This window comes from Trichosurus vulpecula, chromosome 4 (genome assembly GCF_011100635.1).
Source record: "Trichosurus vulpecula isolate mTriVul1 chromosome 4, mTriVul1.pri, whole genome shotgun sequence".
Taxonomy (NCBI): Eukaryota; Metazoa; Chordata; class Mammalia; order Diprotodontia; family Phalangeridae; genus Trichosurus; species Trichosurus vulpecula.
In genome coordinates, this window is record NC_050576.1 from 266,558,622 (window position 1) to 266,581,777 (window position 23,156).

At 40.0% G+C, this 23,156-nt stretch overlaps 1 protein-coding gene across 2 annotated transcripts in view; it reads left to right on the top strand.

Moving 5' to 3' along the window:
- Window positions 1–9,664: 9,664 nt before the first annotated feature.
- The window catches only part of SLC9A9 (solute carrier family 9 member A9), a 755,878-nt gene continuing 742,386 nt past the window's right edge, over window positions 9,665–23,156 (top strand). For both annotated transcript variants that reach the window (XM_036758117.1, XM_036758118.1), the window contains exon 1: window positions 9,665–9,971. In XM_036758117.1, coding sequence (XP_036614012.1) covers window positions 9,800–9,971 — 172 coding nt within the window. In that variant the 5' untranslated portion in view covers window positions 9,665–9,799. The remainder of the gene's footprint in view (window positions 9,972–23,156) is intronic.

Below are 23,156 nucleotides of genomic sequence, written 5' to 3' on the forward strand. Positions count from 1 at the left end.
GGTGAAGAGGGGAAGGCTAGTTTGAGGAGCGTACCAAAGAGGATTGGTCATTGATCCAGGAAAGTGTGAGAAAAGTCTAATCTGCGCTCCCTGGGGTCAGGCCTCCCCAGGACTGAATCCAGTTTACTTGAGCCCAGAGCTAGGGCTCATTCTCCACCACACTCTGCAAGCCACAAGTTTTCTGCTTGTGGAATTAAATATATGTATATGGAATTGAATTTAATGAAAGCTTAAATTCAATTTATATTTTAAAAATGGCATTTGGTGGTTGTTTCCATCATGCTTTTTAACTTTTGCTATTAATATTTTAAATGGCACAAGGACTTTATTATAAAGTATTCTACATGAAATTGAAAATGAATTTTATCTGCAAGCAGTCTATCATCTTTGTTTGTGGAGAAAAAAAAGAGCAATTCTTCGTCTTTGCCCAGGGAGACTCTTCCCTGTAATGTTTAACTTACTGAACCACAATTATAAAAGGACCTTCTGTCTGTGTGGGAAAATAAGTAATGTGCTGAAGGAAGAATTCCTAACTCATCACTGAGCTGTTGTTTTAATTCTAGCCAATTTGTGACTCACATAGCTAGCCTTACTGGGAAGCTCACTTTGAGATTGGCCGGAGATAAAAATTAGACTAACTTTTTATACCGTTCACATCACCTTGTTGCTCTTTTACCTTTCCTTATAGGTCCTAAGTGAAAAAAAGAGAGAAGGGGAAGAACTATATGAGGAAAGAGAGTGTTCTCTGTGTCCTGTGATGGTTACGAGTAATAATAATAAAAGTTTGCATTTTGAAAAAATGGCTTTCCTCTCCGTCTCCCTTTTCCTTCAACTCTCCAGGTGGTATTATGTAACTATGAGACTTCCCATTGGGGGTGGGGCAAATAGGATGGCTTCCTCTACCCTGGCAGTAGCATGGCAGCTCTAATGGGGCAGCTAGAACAGGGGCTCGGCTAGATGAACTTGAACCTGGGCCTCTGGCTGCTTCCTCTGCTTTGTGTTTCTTTGCCTGATTATAGGTGACTAAATTGTGATCCTGAGATAGAACTTTAAGCCATGGCCAACTTGGTGCCTTGGGAGCGCCTGGGTTGTTCAGTTAGTGCTTGAATGTTCCATAATGATGCCTTTCTTTGGGAAAATGACCAATGACAAGTAGAGGAGCCCCAGGCCATGGCCTAGTTCACAGAGGACATGGACATAGAGGAACTTGTTTGAACACTGGAGGTCTGAGGTGAAATACAAATGTCTATTGAGGAATTCTGCAAATTGCTACATCTTCATGTTTTGATTATCAGGCTCCCAGGAAATCATCATAGATTTCCTGTTGTTGCATATTTAAAGTTTTTTTTTCTTCTGTAAATGAACACTTATGGGTCTTAAGTGTATTAAACATTCTTTTTTTGAAGAAGAAATGAATAGTTACCTTACACTTGATTTACACTGTATATGAAGTATCTTTCTATTATTCACTTTGAGGACACATTAGATACAAGCTCAAAGCTAAGCTTTTGGTAATTTTTCATGGGTCTCTGGGGTAGGATTATAAGAAACCAAAAAATGCAAAAAGAAAAAAAAGATACTGTCCCTCCTTTAAAGTGGTCACTCTCTTGCAGGACTGAATTTAGTCCATGAGTGTGTGGGACCAAAGCTGACAGAACTCTCCTTAGTGGAGAAGAGGGAAAATTGATCTATCATCCCCTTCCCCCCAACCTGGCAGCCATTATTGTTGTCATACCTGCCACATACGAAAGTGATCCTAGCAGAGTACTTTGCACACAGTAGGTACTCAATATGTTTTCTTGAATGAATAAATAAGCCAGTAGGATGCTGGCAAAAAGTTTAACTTTCTGACCAAAAAAATGTACACACGCCATTTTAAAGTTTAATCTGCAATATTTACATTTTCTCCACCAATTTCTCGAGTCTAAACAATCAACAAAACAAAACAAAAAATCAAGACCTGATTTGTTCCACTTTCCATAGTATAAATGCTCACACTGAAAATTTCACCACTGAGGAGTTGGTTAAAGCTGACGCCAGCACACCCCTGCAAAAAAGCCTTCCAATTAGGAAAAAGACTTCTGTAGTTGGCCCTTACCACAGTCCCAGCACATAGTAGGTACTTAATAAATGCTTATTGATTGATCATTAGTAAACCTTCTCCTCTCCCCTTTCAAGAGAGATTTCGAATGAAGTGGTTGAACAGAGGTCACTGTGCTTATCTGAAGCTAGTTTGCTGCTCCATCCGCACCATATCTGGTTTTATGGACCTGGTGATGGCCCTCATATTCCATTTAATAATTGCTGAATTAAGCATGTATGACTCAATTTGTTTCTTAGTTGCAAACCATTTTTTTTAAAAGGCATCTACTGAACTGAAAACATATGAAGCAATAGTGAGGCCAGAGAGGGAGTAAGCTTAATAATTCATCCACAACTTTTCATACGGGAGACTCAAGATAATCTTTTAAATTAAAAAACAAAAAAACATGGATAGGCTTGCATGAAATGAAGAGCAAAATGAGCAGAACCAAGAGAATGTCGATATTGTTTTAAGTACAATTGTTTTAAGTAGAATAAGTCATTTTGACTATACCCAAATTAACTACAAAGGACATATGAAGGAAGATGCTGTCTACATCCAGAGAAATTGATAAATAGATGTATAGAATTACTTTGCATATATATGTACATACATTACATATTTAAAATACACATATGCATATATATGTGTATATGTATATATATGTCTGTATGTGTGTGTATATATGTGTGTGTGTGTGTGTGTGTGTGTATGTGTAGTCTTATGGTAACCATCTCTAGGGTAGAGAGGGAAGAAAAAGAAAAAAAGAAATTACATGATAACTTTATTATATATTTAAAAGGAATAGCAAGTCAGACATAATGGATTTGTAGTTTCATTTGCAATCTTTTTTAATACTATGTTATGGAAATGCTTGGTTTACTCCATAAATTAAAAATTAAATAAATAAAAATTTAAAAATAAAAAGCCCCATACTACATATCATATCTAGGAGATAATCAAAAGGGAGATTAAAAATGAGGGTGAAGTGACATTGAATGAATGAATCAATAACCATTTATTAAGTGCCTACCAGGTGCCAGGAACAGTGCTGGGTGCTTGGTATGCAAAGACAAAAATGAAATAGCCCTGCCCTCAGGAAGCTTCTATTTTTATTTACATATGTATATTTATTATATCCAAAATTGGTAACAGAGAAGCACCAGAGGCTTGAGTGAATCAAGAAAGGCTTCCCCCAGATGAACCATCCAGCTGAGCATCAGACTTCTCGTCAAAAAGTGACAACATGGTACTCAGCCTCAGTGTCATCTTCAACCCTTTTCTTGTATTCAGCCCACACATGCAATCTGGCTCCAAATCTTGTCATTTCTATGTGCACAACATCTTGTGTATACGTCATATAGCCTTCTCACCATTCCCAAAGCTACCATCCAGGTGAAGGCCCTCACACCCCAGCCCTGGATTACTGCAGCAGCCTTTACTTAAATGAGTGTTGGCAGGCTGTAATCTCTTTACTAGACTTAGTCAAAATTAGCACAGGTTACATTTCATTTGTTTCTTTTAATGAGAGATATTGCTAAAGATATCCTAAAGGGGAAATGTTTTCTTGTCCAAATCAATCTAACAAGCATTTATTAAGCACTTACTATTTCTTCCAAAGCTGGAACCATTACAGAATTTTATGGGTAATAATGAATGAGCCTAGATGACTTCCAAGGACCTATTTATCACTATATATGATAATGTCTATGAATCCTGACAGTTGGTGAATATGTTAGTTATGCCTGAATTGATATATGAGATGACACAGTATATTTGGAAGAATGCTGTATTGAGATACCTGGCTTCAAATGCTGCCAGCTCTTATTAGGAGTGGGGCCATAGGCAAATCTCTTAAGCCACTCTGAGCTTTAGTTTCCTCATTAGTTAAAAAAGGATAATAAAGATAAAGGGTTAAAATAAACAAGGAAAAATAAACGCTAAAATAAATAAAAAATTAAGGTAAGGTTAAAAGAGGATAATAAAGAAGTCACAGGAAGTATTGTGAGGGTCAAATGAGATAATAAACAAACTATTTTGAAGCTTTAGGGTGTCATATATGTATATATCAACTATTGCTAAAAATGGAATTATTCTTTTTAAATTGTTCACTAAGTGTGAACATAAATTTCTCCTTAATTTTTTAAATGAAAAACTATTAAACATTACATTTTGTATAGAATTCAAGAGGGCTACTTTTTCCTGCAAAGCCATATTAGGGATTTCATAAACTTTTTTAGTCTGAATTTATCAAGTTTACTTCCCTTTAGTTAGTCTTGACCTCTTTATTTCTATTATGCCTACATTTATGAAATTTGGATGCTGCTAAATTCTCCCTCATACTCCTTTTGGTGTCTAAAAACTACACTCGTATATCTTTGAATGGAAAATACAGTTTTCATTTGCCATGAGAAATTGATGTCCCATGACTTTCAATATTTGAAAGACAGAGACAGAGACAGAGACAAAGGGATAGAGAGACAGAGACAGAGAGAGACAGAGACAGATGGCACAGTGGATTGAATGCTAATCAGTCCTGTCTGACTCTTCATGACACCATTTGGGATTTTCTTGCAAAGATACTGGAGCAGTTTGCCATTTCCTTCTCTAACTCATTTTACAAATGAAGAAATTGAGGCCACCAGGGTTAAGTGGCTTACCCAGGGTCACACAGCCAGTAAGTATCTAGGCTGGATTTGACCTCAGAAAGATGTCTTTCTGAGACCAGACCCTGCACTTTATCCAAGGTGGCACCTAGACTGATCAGGTCTGATCCTCAGACTAATTCTCAGACATGTACTAGTTGTGTGACCCTAGGCAATCACTTGATCTCTTTTGCCTCAGTTTCCTTATCTGTTAAATGAGGATGATAATGATAGCTCCTATCTCCCAGGATTGTTGTGAGGATTAAATGAGATAAGTGCTTTGTAAACCTAAAAGTGCTGTATAAATGCTAGACACACTATATTAATCGTGCATAATGTTGTTTCTATGGAGAGGTGTAGACTAAATTTCCTGTTTCTAATCCCCTCTTCCCTGCCGGCTCCAGCAATTAATGTCATAAGATTTAGAGCTACAATGTGCCTTAGAGATCCCTGTGCTGCTTAACATTTTTATCAGTGACTTGGATAAAGCCATAGATGGCATCCTAATTGAATTTTTTGATGACACAAACCTGGGGGGGGGATAGTTGACACAGAGATGACAATCAGTTTTTGAAAATTTTTTGACAAGCTACATGACTGAACTAAATCTTACAATGTGAAACATAATCAATGTTTTGACCTGGTCTTTACCTCACTCTTGGGGATGTATCAGAAAGAGTGAGGCCCTTGCAGTCAAAGGTCTGGGTTCAAATCCTACTTCAGACATGTAGTACCTGCCTGACTCTGGGCAAATCACAATTTCACAATGTTTCAGTTTTCTCATTTCTAAAAATAGGGACAATAATACTTGTATTGCCCGTGTAATTGAGTTGTTGTTTGGGGGGAGGGCTTTGCAGACCTTAAACCAGGAGGCAGCATGGAATACAGGAAAGTATACTGACTCTGGAAGTAGAAGAACAGAATTCAAATCTCACCTCTCAATATTATCACCCATGTGATTGCGCAAAAGTCATTGGATCTCCTTTGGTCTCATTTTTCTCATAAAATAAGAGGCCTCGGAAATCCCTTTTAGATCCATGATTCTCTTATTCATGAATGTGTTGGTATTTTTATTAATCCTAAAATCTATCCCCAAAGCCTCAACATGAGGAAAACCACATTATTGCCCTCCATAGGGCATGTGAAAACGTTCCTGCTTCCTTAGCCTCCACCTCAACATTAATTGGTAGCAAGATGAAGACAAGCGACAGCCAGCATCTGAAAATGCCTAAGTGCTTCTATGAACAACTGACAAGGCCTGAAGCTCCCGGTAAGACGATAAAAGCAAGGCATTCTCATGTGCAGAGCCAGCAGAACTTAGTGCCAGAGGAAGAATGACTCTCAGTGGCTTTATCACAAAACCACAGACACTTGCTGGCTCCTCAGTTGGGGATCTCTTGTAAATCTGAAAACTCAAGACCAAACTCGTCGGTTTGCAAAACTACAAAGGCAGAACTTGTTGGAGCAGCTAGACGAAACTGTCGTGAGCTGGGGCTGACAGGTTCCAAACCAGCCTGCTTATTAGTTATTAGTCATCATCGATGTGCTTGCCAAAAGAGGAGAGTGTGCGAGGTGAACATCTGGGGCAGAGAGCACAACACCCTGCCGAGTTAAAACCAGCAAGGAAGTCAGCAGCGGAATTGGATATCGAAAAGCAGCCAGATTTTCTGGGGTGGATGAGCCAATGATCAGTGAGCTGGGGCAGGGGGCAGGGTGGAGAAAGACAGAAGGAAGGGAGGATGAAGATATTTGACCACTCATCTGAATTCCTCTTTATAAATGAATCACTTATGTCATGTTTCTAAATTACATGATTCTGTAATCAATGTTATATCGCTGACATTTGCTAACAGACACCGGGATAGAGTCAATTAGGCATAGTGGTTAAACCTGTGACATACTTTCTACCAATGTAGGTCAGTATCCACTAGGCAACTTCTTTTCTTAAGAAGCTTCTTAAGTGAGAGGTTAAGTGACCTGCTCAGGGTCACACAGCCAGCATGTGTCAGAGGCTAGGCTTGAGCCCAAGGCTTCCTGAATCCTGTGACCACTATTCTTAAAACTTTGGTGCATCATGGACTCCCTTCGGCAGTCTGGTGATGCGACTGGCCTTCTCAGAACAGCAATTTTAAATGCATAAAATAAAATGTATAGGATTACAAAAGAAACCAATTATATTGAAATGTACTTATCAAAATATTTTAAAAAGAGGTTTATAAATCAACGTATAAATCAACATATATTTAGAGACAATCAGGGTTAAATGACTTGCCTACCATCACACAGTCACACAGCTAGTAAGTGAGGTCACATTTGATCTCCAGGTCCTCCTGACCACAGGGCTGGTGCTCTGTCCACTTTGCCACCTACCCATTGTGTGTGTGTGTGTGTGTGTGTGTGTGTGTGTGTGTGTGTGTGTGTGTAGAATCCACCCCAAATGCTCACATGGATTATTTGTGCCCAACCTGTGGTAGGGCATTCTGAGCTTGTATTGTTCTGATCAGCCACAGTTGGACTCGTTGAAACTTAACTCTAGCATAGTGATGTCATTTGGTCCTCTTCGAGAAGGAAGGACAACAACCAACCAACCAACATACATATATACATACAATACCAAGGGCTAGTAGAAAAATTCACTCAACAATTGTAATGAACCAGTTTCTTTCTACTGTAAATTATATGAACAAAGCAACTCAGAATATTGAGTTAGGAAGAAATTTTGTTCAGAGCAGAATTTTGTTTTTTTCTTTTCTTTTTTCAAAACTATAATTCAGAGAGAACCAAATTAACAAGGGAAGGGATGCATTTCTTTTTCCTTCAGAAAGAAGTGCTTACTAAAAGAACCCTTTTATTCCAGAGGAATAATTTCATTCAGGGACTGCCATTGTATTATTGCCTAAGACAGGGATGATGGCTTTTAATCTGTCTCAGTCTTTGCCAGGGTCTGAATACTCTGTCAAAAGTCCTTTCTGATTTGGAATATAACTGTATATAGGTGATGTTGCTAGGTATGTCTGTTTTGTTTGATCTTCAAATAGATATTTTTAAAAAACTTTCTCATTTGCCTCAATTTAACCAAGGAACACAGTTGTAGAAAAAGTAAAATATGTTGGGAGCAGAGTGAAGAATAAAGGGATTTTTGTTCTCTTTTCTGTAATTGGCTCAGAGGCAAGGGCAAAGCAGACAGTATGCAGGACTTGGAGCCAGAAATATGTGGGTTTAAATTCTGTCTCTGATATTAGATGTATGACTTTGGGTGAGTCACTTAACATTTGTGAAAATTATTTATTTTGCATTTCATAATGCACTCTTGTTTGATCGCGAACCTGTAACTCACTTAACTTCTTTTTTAAGAATTCGATGATATATGTTCAGTATTGATATTACTTCATATTCAACTGATTGTGTGTATTATTCCCTCTTTAAGCCAATACTAGTGAGAGTAAGGTTCAAACGAAGCCCATAGCCTACCCTCCCATCTTTCCAACCACTGTAATAGATTTCTCAATTATCTACTAAGTCATAGAAAAGTTTCAGTCTGTACTCTATACTAACAAATACTCAACTGCTTTGGGCGCTCCTGTTCAGAAGGGAAATGTTGCCCTACCTACTACTAATTATATAAGGCCATAAGAAGGACACTAACCATGTAAATGTTCATTTCTCTACTAAACACAAAACATAACAAAAAACTGTGACAAGTAGTCAGCCAAGTTGGTAATTATCCACGATGTTGGGGAGGACAAACCTCTCTCTGTGTGTGTGTGTGTGTGTGTTAGGATGTACTATTAGAGATACTGTGATGTGGAAAGCTTTCTAGATTTTGGTTGTTTTATTTGGAACAACTGTTTTTAAATGCACTGTTGCATTTAACTGTTAACATTGTTAACACGTTAACATGTTAAATGCATTGTTGTTGTCGTCTGTGGAACAACAACTGTGATGTGGAAAGTTCTACTGGATTTGGAGTCAATTGGTTAACCGAATGGAATAAACCAGGCTCCTAATGAACTCCCAGATGTTCTTACTGCCTAGGTGACTATCTTAGGCAAGTCAGAACCTCTCTGGGTTTTAATTACCTCAACTGTAAAACAAAGGGGATAGACTACATGGCCCGTGAGATTCAAATCATTATCCTAGATTTGGGCATTGACTTTTGGTTTCTTTGGCACAGGGCAGGGAATGTGCGTGTTTGTGTGTGTGTGTGTGTGTGTGTGTGTGTGTTTGTAATAGACCTCTTTAGTAATTTGGTGAAGAATATGGACTCTTTCTTAGAATAATGTTTTTAGGTGAAGAAGATAGAGCACATAAGATAAGGAAACCAATTACAATTAAATGCAATTACCAAATATTAAGAGTTCCAAATTCACACAGTCTATAGACCCCACGTAAAAAACCCCTGGCATAGGAAAGTTGCAGGTAGAGGAAAGTCTCTCTCCCAATAAAAGTCAGCCCTTTCTCTTCAATTTATAATCCTGGAGGAATGCCTAGAGCATTGAGAGGTTACAAGACTTAGTGGCACAGTCATTATCTGCCACAAGTGGGACTTAAATCTTTGTTTTCTTGGCTCCACTTGTTCTTACTACCAACTTTCTAAAATGTTAAAAGAAAAAAAGAAAGAAAAGAAAATAGAAAGCACTCTGGAATTTAAAGGTTATTCTCTTTGAGGAAGACCTTTTTCTTGGAGATAATTGGGAATCCTCATCATTCATCACATAAGATCCCAAAATATCCACTTGTAAAAGCTATTCAATATTCGAAATGCTTCTCCTGGACCACATGGCTTAAAGATAGTAAAATTCAGTGATGTAATACTACTCTGAAATTTAAAATTCTAAAAAACCAAAATGAGACAAGGCTGCTTTAAGAGAGAAACAGGAAGTTGTAACTAGAATGCAACTGAATACTAAGCTGGGGCGGTATGCCTCGAAGCTGCGACTAAGTGGATGTGGTTGCAGACTGAGGACGTACGTCTTCTGCCCCAGACTTCTCTTGCAAAAGTTGTTGAGGGAGCAGGCAGCGTCGCCTCCATCCTGGCTGTTGGCTCAGGCAAGCCCCTCCAGGAGCTGGCATGGGGAGCCTCAGGTTCCTGTCCCCCAAAGAGGAGTCTCAGTTCCAGCACCAGGGCGCGGTGGAGCTGCTGGTCTTTAATTTCCTTCTCATTCTGACCATCCTCACAATATGGTTATTCAAAAACCACCGATTCCGTTTCTTGCACGAAACTGGAGGGGCCATGGTGTACGGTGAGTGTCGTGTCTCTCCTCCCCTCAACGCGATCGTCACATTTACTGCCTGGGAAACTTGTTGCTTGGGCGCAGGGAGGGACCGGGCTGGCTCCCGCGGGGCCCCGCACGCACCTGGAAGGCGTGCGCCTGGAAATGTCATTAGTCCTAGAGGAGAGAGGCTGGGGCTTACTGCCTAGAGATAATCCGCCAGGCATCCCCTGCCGGGAGGCCCGCGGGGATTCGCCTTGGCCTTGGTCGGAGCAAGGGTCTGTAGCACGATGCCAGCCGCAGCTTGGCACTCCAGGGCGATCGCGTTGACAGATGGGAATCCATTGTCACTTCGGGAGCGACGCGCTGTCTGCTGTTTGTTTTGATGGTGATGATGTGAGACGGAGGTGACTTCTTCACTTGGTGCAAACTTCCTAAGGGGGCAGCCTGGCTGGGACAACAGAGTCCCAGAGACATGCTGTAGAGACACGACGTGCGGATCTGGGACCGCCTGGTTTTTAGGCTCGGGAATCCCTGGCCGGGGGGCCCCTAGTCAAGCAGGCGCTAATATTATTGTTTTGCAGTCATTCTGAAGTTTCCTACACACCCGTTGTAATCGACATCACCGACTCTGAACTTTGTGCTTTTTCAGTTAATTTCCTTATACTCATTTCCCAGCCTAGACTTTCAGGCTGGTGGGATTTAGGAGGTGGGGAGGGTGTGGTGGATAGAGTGGCTGTGTTTTGTTATACTTTACTATGTAATTTGCCGTGGAGGGATGTGATTTGAAAGGCTGCGTGGTGCAGTAGAAGGAAAGCTGAACTTGGAGTAAATGATACCTGTGTTCGATTCCCAGGCAAATGACTTCAACCTCCGGGGGTCTCAGTTTCCTCACCTGTAAAATGAAAGGTTTGAGCTAGATGATCTCTGTGGTCTCTACCAGCTCACGTGTCAGCTAGGTGGAGAGCACGGGACTTGTTCAATTCAAATCCTTTCTCAGACACTTCTAAGTTTGTGAGCCTGGGCAAGCCTGTTCCTCAATTTCCTCGTCTGGTAAATAGAACTAATACCAGAACCTACCTCCCAGGGTTGTTGTGTACAGTCCTTCGCAAACCTGAAAGTGCTATATAATATAATGTTATCTATCAGCATTAGATCTAGGTTTCTGTGACTGAATACTCATCAGTTTAATTCATTAAACCCCTAAACAGAGCTATCCATCCTGCCAATTTGGGGACTCTTTTGTCACTTTTACTTGGGCCAGATTACCTAGAACTTTTCAGGAGGGAAATAAAGGTAGTGTTGGCACTTTGTGTCAGTCTCACCACAGGCTGTAATGTAATTAAGTGCCAAGCTTTATCCGAGGCAAGGAAGGCTCACCAACAGCAACAGTTAAGTGCTCAGTGGGTACGGGGTAATATATGCCCAATAGGATTTCAGGGTAGAAATGGCCTTAGAGATCAGGACTCCAACCCTGCCCCCTGACCTTGCAGACATGCAAACTGAGTGGTAAAGGGATATGTCCATGTTTGAACAACCAGGACATAACAGAAGCATGCTTATTTTAGCGGACTGGACTTGGAGTCAGGAAGACATTATGTCTCACTTCAGGTGCTCGCTTATGAGCCGTATGGAGCTGGGTAAGGTTAGGGACTCTTAATCTCAATGTCCTTATTGGCAAAATGGAGGTAATGATAGTACCAACCTCACAGGGTTATTGTGAGAATCAAAAGAGATAACATCTAAAATATTTCTCCATCCTTAAAGCACCGTGTAAACATTGGCCATAATTTGAACCCACATTCTCTGACACCAAATCCGTGCTCTTTCAATCCCCAGTCATTAACTAAGTACCTACTATGTGCTAGGCATGGGGTATACAAAGGCAGAAGTGAAGCAGCTCCACTATCACTGAAATTCCTTTATAACATTGGTGTTAGAAGAAAGGACTAGCCCTCATTCTAAAGAATAACCATGTTATATTATGATTTTACAACTCTGTGTTATTGTATTGTAGGGGAGACGATGTGATTCCTTATATCCAAATCTTTGTAATCAAAAGGTCATGCTATAACAGGGTACCGCCGTTGTCAATAATTTCTGTGGAGCACTTTAAAGATTAGGCCAAATAGTCAGAACATTAAAAGTGTTACTATGCATTTAGATATTAGTTATCTTGTAGGGTCATATATAACTAGAGTTTGAAAGGACCTCACATCTACTCCAGTGGTGTTAAGTTCAAACAGAAAGGTGGGGGACAGAGCAGGAACCAAACGGAACATAAGGATTGACTTAGAAAACCGCATTGTAGCATCATTTATGTTCTATTATTTTTTATTATAAAATATTTCCCAATTAAATTTTAATATTATTCCTTGTGCACTAGGGAGTGTGGCAGGTGGCTCAATGGATAGAGTGTCAGTCCTGGAGTCAGAAAGAACTGATTTCAAAATCAGGCCTCAGACACTTCTCAGCTGTATGACCCTGGGCAAGTCACTTAACCTCTGTTTGTCTCTGTCTCCTCACGGGGATGATAATAACACCTACCTCCTGGGGTTGTTGTGAGGATCAAATGAGATAATAATTATAAAGTACTTAGCTATGATGAGGATGATGATGGTGGTGGTGATGATGATGGTGGTGGTGTGGGCCTCATGGGGTCACATGTTTGACACCCTTTCATTTTCACAGAGTCACTTACTCAAGATTACACAGGCAATAAGCAGCAGGCTAGGAATCAAACCCATGTCTTCTGGCTTCAAAAGGAGCCTATTTTACACTTCTAAATTGAATTAATTCAATTCATCTTGTGGCCATTGTGCATTTAAATACCCTCTGCTCTTTCCTGAGAACCTGAGGTGGGAGGGGCAAAGGGCAGTATTTAAAAACTCACAACACCAATTCTATTTTGCACTTCAGTAGTCGAGTCTGGAGTCATATCAGGTCACACATAAGCATCTGTGACCAAACCATGATACTGATCACCTCAGTGAATAGTTAAGCCCCTCTCATTTCCTAGGGGAGGCACAGATTGATGGATAGTCTGACTAATGGCTAAAAGTGAAATAGAAAGGAAATGAAGGCGTCTAGAAATAGAAGCAAGTCTCCAGCCCTCATCGAGGGCCTGGGCTCCTTTTCTGTATCTCAGTGATGTATAATCAATGAGGAAAAAATAACATGGCCCTCTGTGACAGAAAGTATGTAACTCCTGGTACTAAATGCGACTGCTATCTATGGTGTAGTAGATCCATAGAGATTTAAAAGATGGTTACTTTTTTGTTATAGGCAATATTTTCTGTGACAGTCCTACATTCTATTGGTGATGCCCAGATAGGAAGCCCAGGTTCTGCTCTGGGCTCAGCCGTTGACTGTGGATTATTGACCATTCTAGATTTTGGTTGTTTTATTTAGAATGACAACAACAAAGAAGATATGGTTTGGTCCTTATGATCTTTAAGGTCCTTTACAGCTTAAACGTTGTATCAGCCCAGAAGTTTGCCAATTTCTCTTTATCTATGCTTGGTGTAATCATAGAATGATGCCCTGGAAGGAACCTTTGAGCCACTGAACCCAAATCCCTAATTTTACAAATGACTGTTTTTTGTGGGAGTGTCATACCATTTGTTATCTTTTAAAACTGTCGCATAGGGGTTTCATCTTTTATAAATGACTTGTTTTCCTCTCCTTGGGCCCAGAAACTTACATGACTACAATTGTAAGATGTTAGAGCTTTCTCCAGAATTAAGACAGAATATTAAACCGCATTCTACCTGAATAAAGGTAGGTTTAAGGCTAAAAATGCTATCAATGAGATGGCTGCTCTGGTTCTTGTTCTCTTTGTCATGTAGTTAAAAATATGGGTTTGAGGGGCATGGAGGGGATTTAAGGACTTTTAGATCTGAGATTTAATCATCATCATCATCACAGTAGCTAAGATCCCAGGCACTGTGCTAAATGGCTTACAATTATTATCTCATGTGATCCTTATAACAACCCTGGGAGGTAGGTACTGTTATTATCCCAATTTTAAAGATAAGGAAACTGAGGCAGACAGAGGTTAAGTGACTTGCTCAGGGTCATACAACTAGGAAGTGTCTGAGTCTTGATTAAAACTCAGGTCTTCTAGACTTCAGACCCGGTGTTCTCTATCCACTACACTGCCCAGCTGTCCCGTCAGTGTGGATGAAATGATACCCTCCACTAACACACATCAGTCATTTTTTTCTAATTTATATTGTCTTTGAGATTTGTCAGAGGCACTGAGAGGTTCAGTGTCTCGCTCATGGTTATGTATGTAGCCAGTGTGTATCTGAGGCAGGGCTGGAAGCCAGGCCTTCCTGACTGGCTCCTGGATGGACCTCTATCTCCATATCAGGACCGATCCTAAAAGTAGGAAAAACTGGAGGATTCTGATGACGTATGTTTTGATGGCTCTTTATATGTTTAGATATAGTTTTACATAATCTCATTTGACCCAGTTCCAACCCATCTGCAATGATAATAATGGCACCTTAATGTTTGTAAAACCCCTTACATGTATTATCTCATTTGAAACCACAACTTTGTAGATAAGTCTTGTCTGAAGCTCAGAGAGATAAAGCTACTTGCCTAGGGAAACCCACCTACTAAGTGTTCCGGGCAGTATTTGAACCTTCATCTTCCTGACTGCAAATCTAGAACTCTATATACCAGGGCCTTTTCCTCTTTCTGTGATCTCTTTAGTGTATAGGCCTAATAATTTTACCTGTTCAATTTATACTTCTCCTTCAAGGCTAAATTTGAAAACTTTCTCCTTCAGAAAGATTTCTTTGGTTAGCCCTGCTTGAAATGACCTTGTCAACTTATTATTCTTGTATCTTTTTGTACTTTCCCATGCAGCCCTTTGCCACGACGATTTGTGTACATGTATTTGTGCGTCTCCCTACCCAACTGTAAGTTTCACTAAGGCAGGGCCTGTGCCTTATGCTTCCTTATATCTTCCATAAGACCTAGCTCAGTGTTTTGCATACAGCTGCCATCTGATACATAGCTATTGAGTATTCAGAGGACCAAAGAATCACAGATACAAAGCTAGAAGGGCCTGGCCTTTTGGGTCACCTGGTCCAGCCCTCTTATTTTACAGAAGAGGAAACCAAGGCCTGAAGATGCCAAGTGCTTCCTCAGTGTCTTAGAGGTGACTTGTCACGTAGCGGTAGGCTAGGGATTTGAACCTAGGCCTTCTGATTCTAAGTCTCTTGCTCTTTCCCCTAAACCATACCGAATGAGTAAACAAAAAATAATTTCATCTTATATATTTCCTCAGAGAAAACTTATCTAAATGCTATGTCTATAATAATTAGAAAATTTCTATTAGCGTGATGTCGTAAAATGATTGTGGTTTTGCTCTACATCATATAAATCATTAGAGACCCGCAAAATAAATACTTCCTAATGAACAAACAATTCTTAATGAGGATGCTGAGTAGATGGATTGAATCACAATGATAAATGACTTTTATTTGTGATAAGTATTCAGAAATAGGTTAGAGGATGATTATAGGGAAGGTTTCCATATATCTCTGACAGATAACTTTATGGTATATTTTATGTTCTCTCATCTTTTAAAGAAGCTTGAGAGATATGGGCCTGAGAGGGGAAGACAGGTGAACATGATGGGTTTTCTTTTCTTCTTTTTTCCCTCCTCTCCCCTCCCCTCCTCTCCGCTCCCCTCCTCTCCTCTCCCCTCCCCTCCCCTCCCCTCCTCTTCCCTCCCTTCCCCTGCCTTCTCCTCCTCTCCTGTCTTTTCCTGTCCTCTCAAAAATCTTTCCCATCTCTACTTCTCACCATTGACTAGAAGGTGGAGAAATGATTGCAATTCTATGGAGGACCCTTAGCAACATCAGGAAGTATCCAGGGTACTGCAGTATGTTGTTTGGTAGTTTAGAGCCTGGGTGCCGGGAGCTGAGTGGGGGTTATTCGAAAGTGTCAGTAAGCAGTGAGAGTCATTGAGTGTGGAGCTTAAGCCCCCACTGGTATGTTTCTATGTGACCTGAGAGATGAATATAGTGGTATGCTCTGTCAGGAGAGAGAAACAGAGACAAAAACAGTTCTCAGTACCATGGGACTTGCCAGGGAACTCTTCCCCTGAATTGGGTTAGGGCTTGTGCCTGATGCCTAGTCCCCCACCCCTTGCCCCCTTCCAAAGAAGCATAATGTAGTGCAGAAGAAGCAACGATGAAAGGCTGAAATGATTGTGGTTTTGATCTATAACCACAGGAGGAACCATAGAAAGTACAGATTTCCTTCCAGCATTACTTCTCTGGATTGCGGGTAGCTGAACTCACTTCCAGGTTTCTGGTTTGGGAGGAGATGACCCAGGGGGATACCAGCTGACCTAAGGATCTTTCATGGTTAGTCAAATGGTTAGACATGGCTGCCAGGAAGTCAAAAGTGAAGAAGTCGATAGTCTAAATGGTATAGATTCTTTACATCTGTCAATTGAATCCTGGCTCTCAACCAGAGCCCTACTTCACCATGACTTATGACCAGAGGTATGTGTGGAAAATTGATGGATAAAGTAAAAAAAAAAAGAACCACAAAAGATGAATAAAAACAAAAAAGTAGGGAAAAATAAAACCTCCCAGGGTTGTTGTGAGAATAAAAATGAGGTAATATTTGTTAAAGTCCTATATAACTGCTAGCTCTTTTTATTTATTATCATAAAAAGTTGAAAAATTACAGCATTTACATTTCAATGTAAAACAAAACTTACCCCAGAGCCCCGGCACTATATTTCTAACTGCTTCCTGGATACCTTCACCTGAATGATGATACCCCAAGCTCTACTTGTTCCAAGCTGAACTGATCATCATTCCCTTGAAACAACAACGAAAACAACAAAACTATCCGTAGTCAAGAAAAATAAACTCCCACATTGACCACATCCAAAGACATCAATCTGTCCCTGGAATTCCTGGGTGGGATTACCATTCAGTGGTGAGTACCACCACTTCCCAAGCCTTCTAACTTCAGAATCATCTTTAAGTCATCTCCATATCTCATGATAGACCTCAAATCAGTGGTTAAGTTCTGTCGATTCAACTTCTGCTATATCTACTGTGTCTGTCCTCTTTTCTCTTGCTACTGCAATCTCACTGATTCAGGTGGCCCTCACCTTTTCTTGTCTAGACATCACAATAGCTTTCTGACTGCATCGATCTTGCTTTCTCCAGTCATTCTGTCATATCAAATAATAATGATAACAAAATATTAATAACTATTAATATTATAGTATTTACATACTACTTTAAATTTCACAAAAAGACTTCATTAAATTCTCATTTAATCCCCATGACAACTCTGGGAGTCATATACTCTAATTTTCCCCATGTTATAAATGGTGAAACTGAGGCAGACCATGGTTAAGTGACTTGCCCAGGGTCATCCAGCTAGTTAGTAGCTGAGGACAGATTTGAACTCAGGTCTTCCCGACTTCAGCCCTGCTGTTCTATCCAGTGTCCCACCTCGGTGCCTCAGAAGTCTGGAAAGTTGCTATAATTCACAACTCTGAACGTTTCATTTCTCTGCTTAATAGCTCTTCATTGTCTGCTTGATCAAATATCCTTGATTCTGGCATTCAAAGCTCTTTGCTATCTCAGACTCAGTAAATCATTAAATTGTGGTCATTAGCTTGTGAGCTTGGATGGTCTTTTGCCTCTTTTTCTATCCCCTGAACTTAGCACAGTGCCTGGCCGGTAGTAGATACTTAAGGAATGTCTTTTGCCTGATTGACTGACTGACTCGAGCTCCCTTCGCCAGCTGTTATTTCCTACTATTCTGCTTCCCTTGTGTGTTTCTGTTCCTTTTTCCTGCCCTCTCCAGTTTCACTGTCTTTGCATAAATCATAACATGTGGGTACGGTAGACTTCCTCCCTTTCTGTACAGGGAGGTTTCTCCCTCCCTTATAGGCCTCATTGTAAGTGTTGTCTCTTCCATAAGACCTTCCATAAACTCCTTCTTCTCCCAAAGTATCAATGATCTCTCCTGAAAATTTCTCATAGTAATACTTTGCCTGGTTCATTTTCTGTATCCTTTAAGGACTGCAGCACTTTCCTCACATAGACCCCATAAATGGGTATGGTGGGAATTTTCAGACATATTTCCGATGCAGAAATGGAGTCTTTAGGTTGAGTTGCTCAAAGCCACAAAGGTGCTGTCAGAGCCAGGATTCTCCTGACTTAAAGTCTTGTACTCCTTCCAATACGACTATAAGGTTTAATGGAAGGAGTACATGTGAGGCAGCTCAGTGGATAGGGTGCTGGCCCTGGAGTCAGGAAAGAGTTGAGCTCAAATCCAGTGTCAGACACTTAGGATGTTCTGTGACCTTGAGTAAGTAGTTTAACCTCTGTTTGCCTCAGTTTTCTCAACTTTAAAATGGCGATATTAATAGCACCTAATTCACAGGGTTGTTGTAAGGATCAAATGACATAGTATTTGTAAAGTGCCTAACACAGTTTCCCATATAATGGAAGCTATGACTCTTATTCTTCTTTCCCCTGATACAGCTAGCTTTGTATTCCCAGGTGGAGCCCAATGCCTTGTATACAGAAGGTGCTTAATAAATGTTTGCTAAGTTGAATTGAAAGAAAAAAAAGAATTGAATACTGACTTAGAAACCAGTAGCCCTATTGTGGTCTACTCAGGTTTCGGTGGAGATGAATTCTTGCTTTAGATTGCCCAAGGATGGAGGTAATTGAGAAGTAAATGACACAATCCAAGTTTATTTGAATAGGCCCAGCCCCTGATGTAATATTCATTGTCATTACTTGTTAACCAATCAGAGTTGATTGCCACCCTCTGGAACACCCAATTTCCAACATCATATAAGCCTTGAGCCCGCCCCTACCATAAGGTTCTTTGGCATTCGATAGTACTATTGACTTCTTTTATTCTGGTCACTGGATCCAGATGGCTCTGGAGGAGAAAGTGAGGCTGGCGACCTTGCACAGCCCCCTTCAGTCAAATCAAAGTCAACATGTCATCATTACCCTGGTGCTATGGTCCTCTAAAAAAGTGAAGGGCAAACGCAACAACCTAATTTCTTTTATTAAATTTCTGGCATTATTAAAAAATGACAAATTCCCCAGAATTGTGTCTCTCAAACTTTTTGAACACCACAGTTTCTAAAAAGGAAGTCATTCTCTCCTGTATTTACACAGCATGATGGAGCCTTCTCCATGAATTTGTTCAATATTAACAGTAAATGAGTCAAAAATGCACTTTGAGGATCAGGTCTCCAAAGTTTCCAACCTGGATTCTTTTTGCTGATCACATTAATTTACCTTTTGTCAAATCTTGCCTCATCGTGTGTGGGCAGAGGGCACTAGACCTCGGACGCCTTCAGGGTAAGCAGCTGTGCTGTTCCAATTAGGGCATTGTATTAGGAAGGCAGAATAGGAATTGGTCAGGTATCTGAGGCTGGCAACCTGACCGGGCAGCAGGGAAAGCTTCCATAAGGACAGTGACGGAAGAGAAAACTTGGGGAATATAGTTACTTCAAAGGAGAAGCCCTCCTGCTTTTATTTTATTTTAAATTTCTAATTTTTATCATAGGTGCCGTTTTCCAATGTTTCTTTGTATGTCCAGTGCTTATTACAGTGCCTGTCACATTGTAAGGGCTTAATAAACGTGTGTTGCTTAATTTTTATAATCACCTTCGTTTCTGAATTTCTTCCCATCCCCTTACTCAGTGAGCCATCTTTTATAATAAAAGATAAAAAGGAAAGAAGAAAATCAAAATTGTTTTAACAGAACTAACAAACATGTCAACATAGTCTGACAACATGTGCAGTCCAGCTGGTTGGTTGGATGGTTGTTGTCCTTCGCTCTCAGAGAGGACCAAAATGACATCATGACTTGCCCAGGGTCACACAGTTAGTAAAGTGTGTGAGGCTGGTTTTGAACTCAGGTCATCTTGACTTCAGGCCCCATACGCTATCCACAGTACCACCTTTGCATTTTTAGTCATCTATTTTGTTTTCCTGTTTCTGTTTACTTTGCTCTATATCAGTTCTGTATCAGCTCATATAGATTATTCCATGCTTCTCCAAATTCTTCATATTCACTGTTTCTTATCATGCAGTAATAGTTCATTATTTAATAAGTCACAATTCATTTAGCCATTCTCCAGTTGATGGGCAGCACTTTAATGTTAAGTGCTGCTGGAAGATTTTCATAGATTGTGACCTTTCCCCACCCTGGTTTTAACCTCTTCAAGGGTATGTGATCATAAATCTGTGGGATCTCTGTGTTGTCCACGTACATGCATGTCTTGGGAGTCACATGATGAAATTAGAAGAAAATATTGTACTTGAACTTCAAAATTTCACATTTGATTGCCTCGGTGATCTTTGCTGAAAATAAAATCAATAGGAAGTATTTCAAGTTACCTGGGAGGCTAGAAAAATGTTTTGTTCTGCTACTTCTTGAGAAAATTTTATACTATGCACTTTTTAAATTATTTAAACAACTCAGTCAGCTGGAAGGCTTTTCTACATGATGCCAAATGATGAATTTGAAGTATTTCTTCTCCCTTTCCACTGGCTTGATCATTTTGGCATCATGAGCATGATAGTCCCAGTGACAACTGGGATATCATCTATCCTAACCACTTCCTTATTATGTAAATAATTTCCTTGAATAGATAACATCCCAGATGTTTTGAGCATCTCTGGTTTTGAATCTGGCTGCTGCATCAGTGATCTATCTCAAAAGTCATCACACCCTCATGATTGAGACCTTCGTTACTTAAAAAGCTTTGTGGAACAGGAATCCGGAAAATGGTCAGTTAAGAAAGAAAGAAATGGAAAAAAGTAATGCAATATGGCACAGTAGATAGTGCTGTATTTGGAGGCAGAGGAGCTGGGTGGAATCTTGTCTCTGCAGCTTACTGTCTGGGTGGCCTTTGGCAAATTCCTTTTCCTTTCTGAGACTCAGTTTCCTCATTTAAAAAAAATGAGGTGGTAGAACTAGATGGGCTCTTAAGGTCTATCTTGGTGCAAATCCTTGTTGCTATTGTTGTTGGTCCTTCATTTCCAAAGAGGACCAATGACATCAGCACGGTGATATCTTGACTTGCAAGTGAATTGGCGTTAAGTGAGGTAGCGCTGTGCAAAGTCATCAGCCTCGCTCTGTCCTCCAGAGTCATCAGAGTTCGATGGCAAGACAAGTGGTCAGGACAACTGATGATCACCCCAGATTCAGTGGAGGACCTTGGCCTTTTTAAACTAAGGCCTTTCCCAGGTCTCAGTTTGTCTGAGACAACATTCATTCAGTGATTAAAGACCTTTAAAATTGAGGCAAAAGATGGCCTAGTTTGCCTTCGCAAAAGAATCAGTCTGGGATTGATCATTCTACCATTCTTTCAAAGGCTCCATCTAGATGTTTCCTCCTAAAGGAAGCCCTTTCTTAGTTCTTTAGTGGTCCCTCCTTCCTTCTCAATCATTTACGTACTTATCTGTTTATTCATTGATTTGTACCCTCTCCCCAATAAAATGTCAGCTCCATGAGGGCAGGGGTTGTTTGTATGTTCATTGTTGTTTGTTTTTGCATCTCTAGTGTCTAGCCCAGTGCTTTGAATAAAGTCAGTCAAGAAGCCTTTATTAAGTATTTATTATATGCCAGGCACTGTGCTAAGTTCTAGGGTTTCGACCCTAGACCCACCCCATAGTCTCTGTTCTCACAGACTGTCTATTCTAATAAGGGAAATGACATGCAAAAAAATAGATGTGTGGACAAGATCTAGACAGAGTAGTTGGACAATAATCTTAGCAGGGAGGGCTCTAATAGCTGGTAAGATTAGGTATGACCTCTTGCAGAGGGCGGCATTTGAGCTGTCTTCAAGGAAACCAAGGAGGCAAAGGCCAGGAGGTTAATGATCCTTGTTGGAAGTGGATTGATTATATTTCAATTTTGATAGGCTAGAAACTTTTTTCAGGTTGTTTTGCTAAATGTGAGAGAGCACAGGATCAATGATAAAGAAGCCTGAGAAAATGTTGCTTGGTACTCTGTTTTGTTGTTAGTTTGGGCTTTCATGGAAGGACAGGTGCAGGTCTAATGTCATAAGATTAAATGACAAAATGGGAGATGGGAATAGCCTAGTAAATAGTTGGCAGGGGGAGATGGGGCTGGCAGCAGCGTTTATTTACTGTTCTTATGAATTTTCTATCTGCATTTTGTTATAGGATGTATTTTCTGACATCTTTAATAGTGAAATGACAAGATTTTCCGTTTCTCTGGCAATGTTAATGGACAATTTCTTCCAGCAACCTCTTCTATTGAGGTCTTCTTACTTTTCATAATCACGAGAATCAGATGCCCAACTGGTTCAAATTTTAAGTCATAATGATGTTAATTTAAGATGTACTAAGAGCTCAGAAACCCCATTAATGCTGTAAATATTGATTGACGGCATCTGGTGTACTGAATGCTATCCATTTACAGTACTTTGGGCCTTCATGGCTGGTGGCTCATAAAAGTCAAATTGCTGCCTTCCTCCTTATGTTCTGATCCCATTAAGAATTGCATTAGGTCCTTTCCAGCTCTTAAATTCTATAATTCTAATATTACCTATCACCAGAGTGTTTTCATGCATTCAGTGACATTCATCATTTTATACATTCGAGTATTAGCTAGGCACTTAGGGAAGGGACTATAAGGACACGTTATAGATACTTACAATTGGCTTGGAAAAAGAGGTGACACTTGCCAAATTCGTATGAAAACATTGCTTATTGTTTAGTAGCAATAATGGAACTGTAATTATACTGCTAAACTAACTCTATAGGAGTGAGTATATTCTGGTATAATAAAAATATATTTACTATTATTGTCAGTCATTTAATTCACTCAGCACTGTGTTTATCGAAACTTGGAAACGTAATGTTAATTTTTAAGGCTACTTTTCCTGAAAACCTTGTTTAAAAAAAATCTCTTTGATAGCTCCCTAATACCCACAGGATGACATCCAGACATCAAATTCATTTAAATCCTCAAAAAGTTGGAAGGGAAGTGCTGTGTTACAAATGACACCAGATTCAGAGTCAGAAAACCTGAGGCCAAATGAGAGATTCACCATGTGCTATGTGTGTGACCACAGGCAGGTTCCTTCCACTCATGGGGCCTCAGTTTCCTTATCTGTAAGATAAGTAAAGTCAGTTAGTTAGTCTCCAAGGTCTT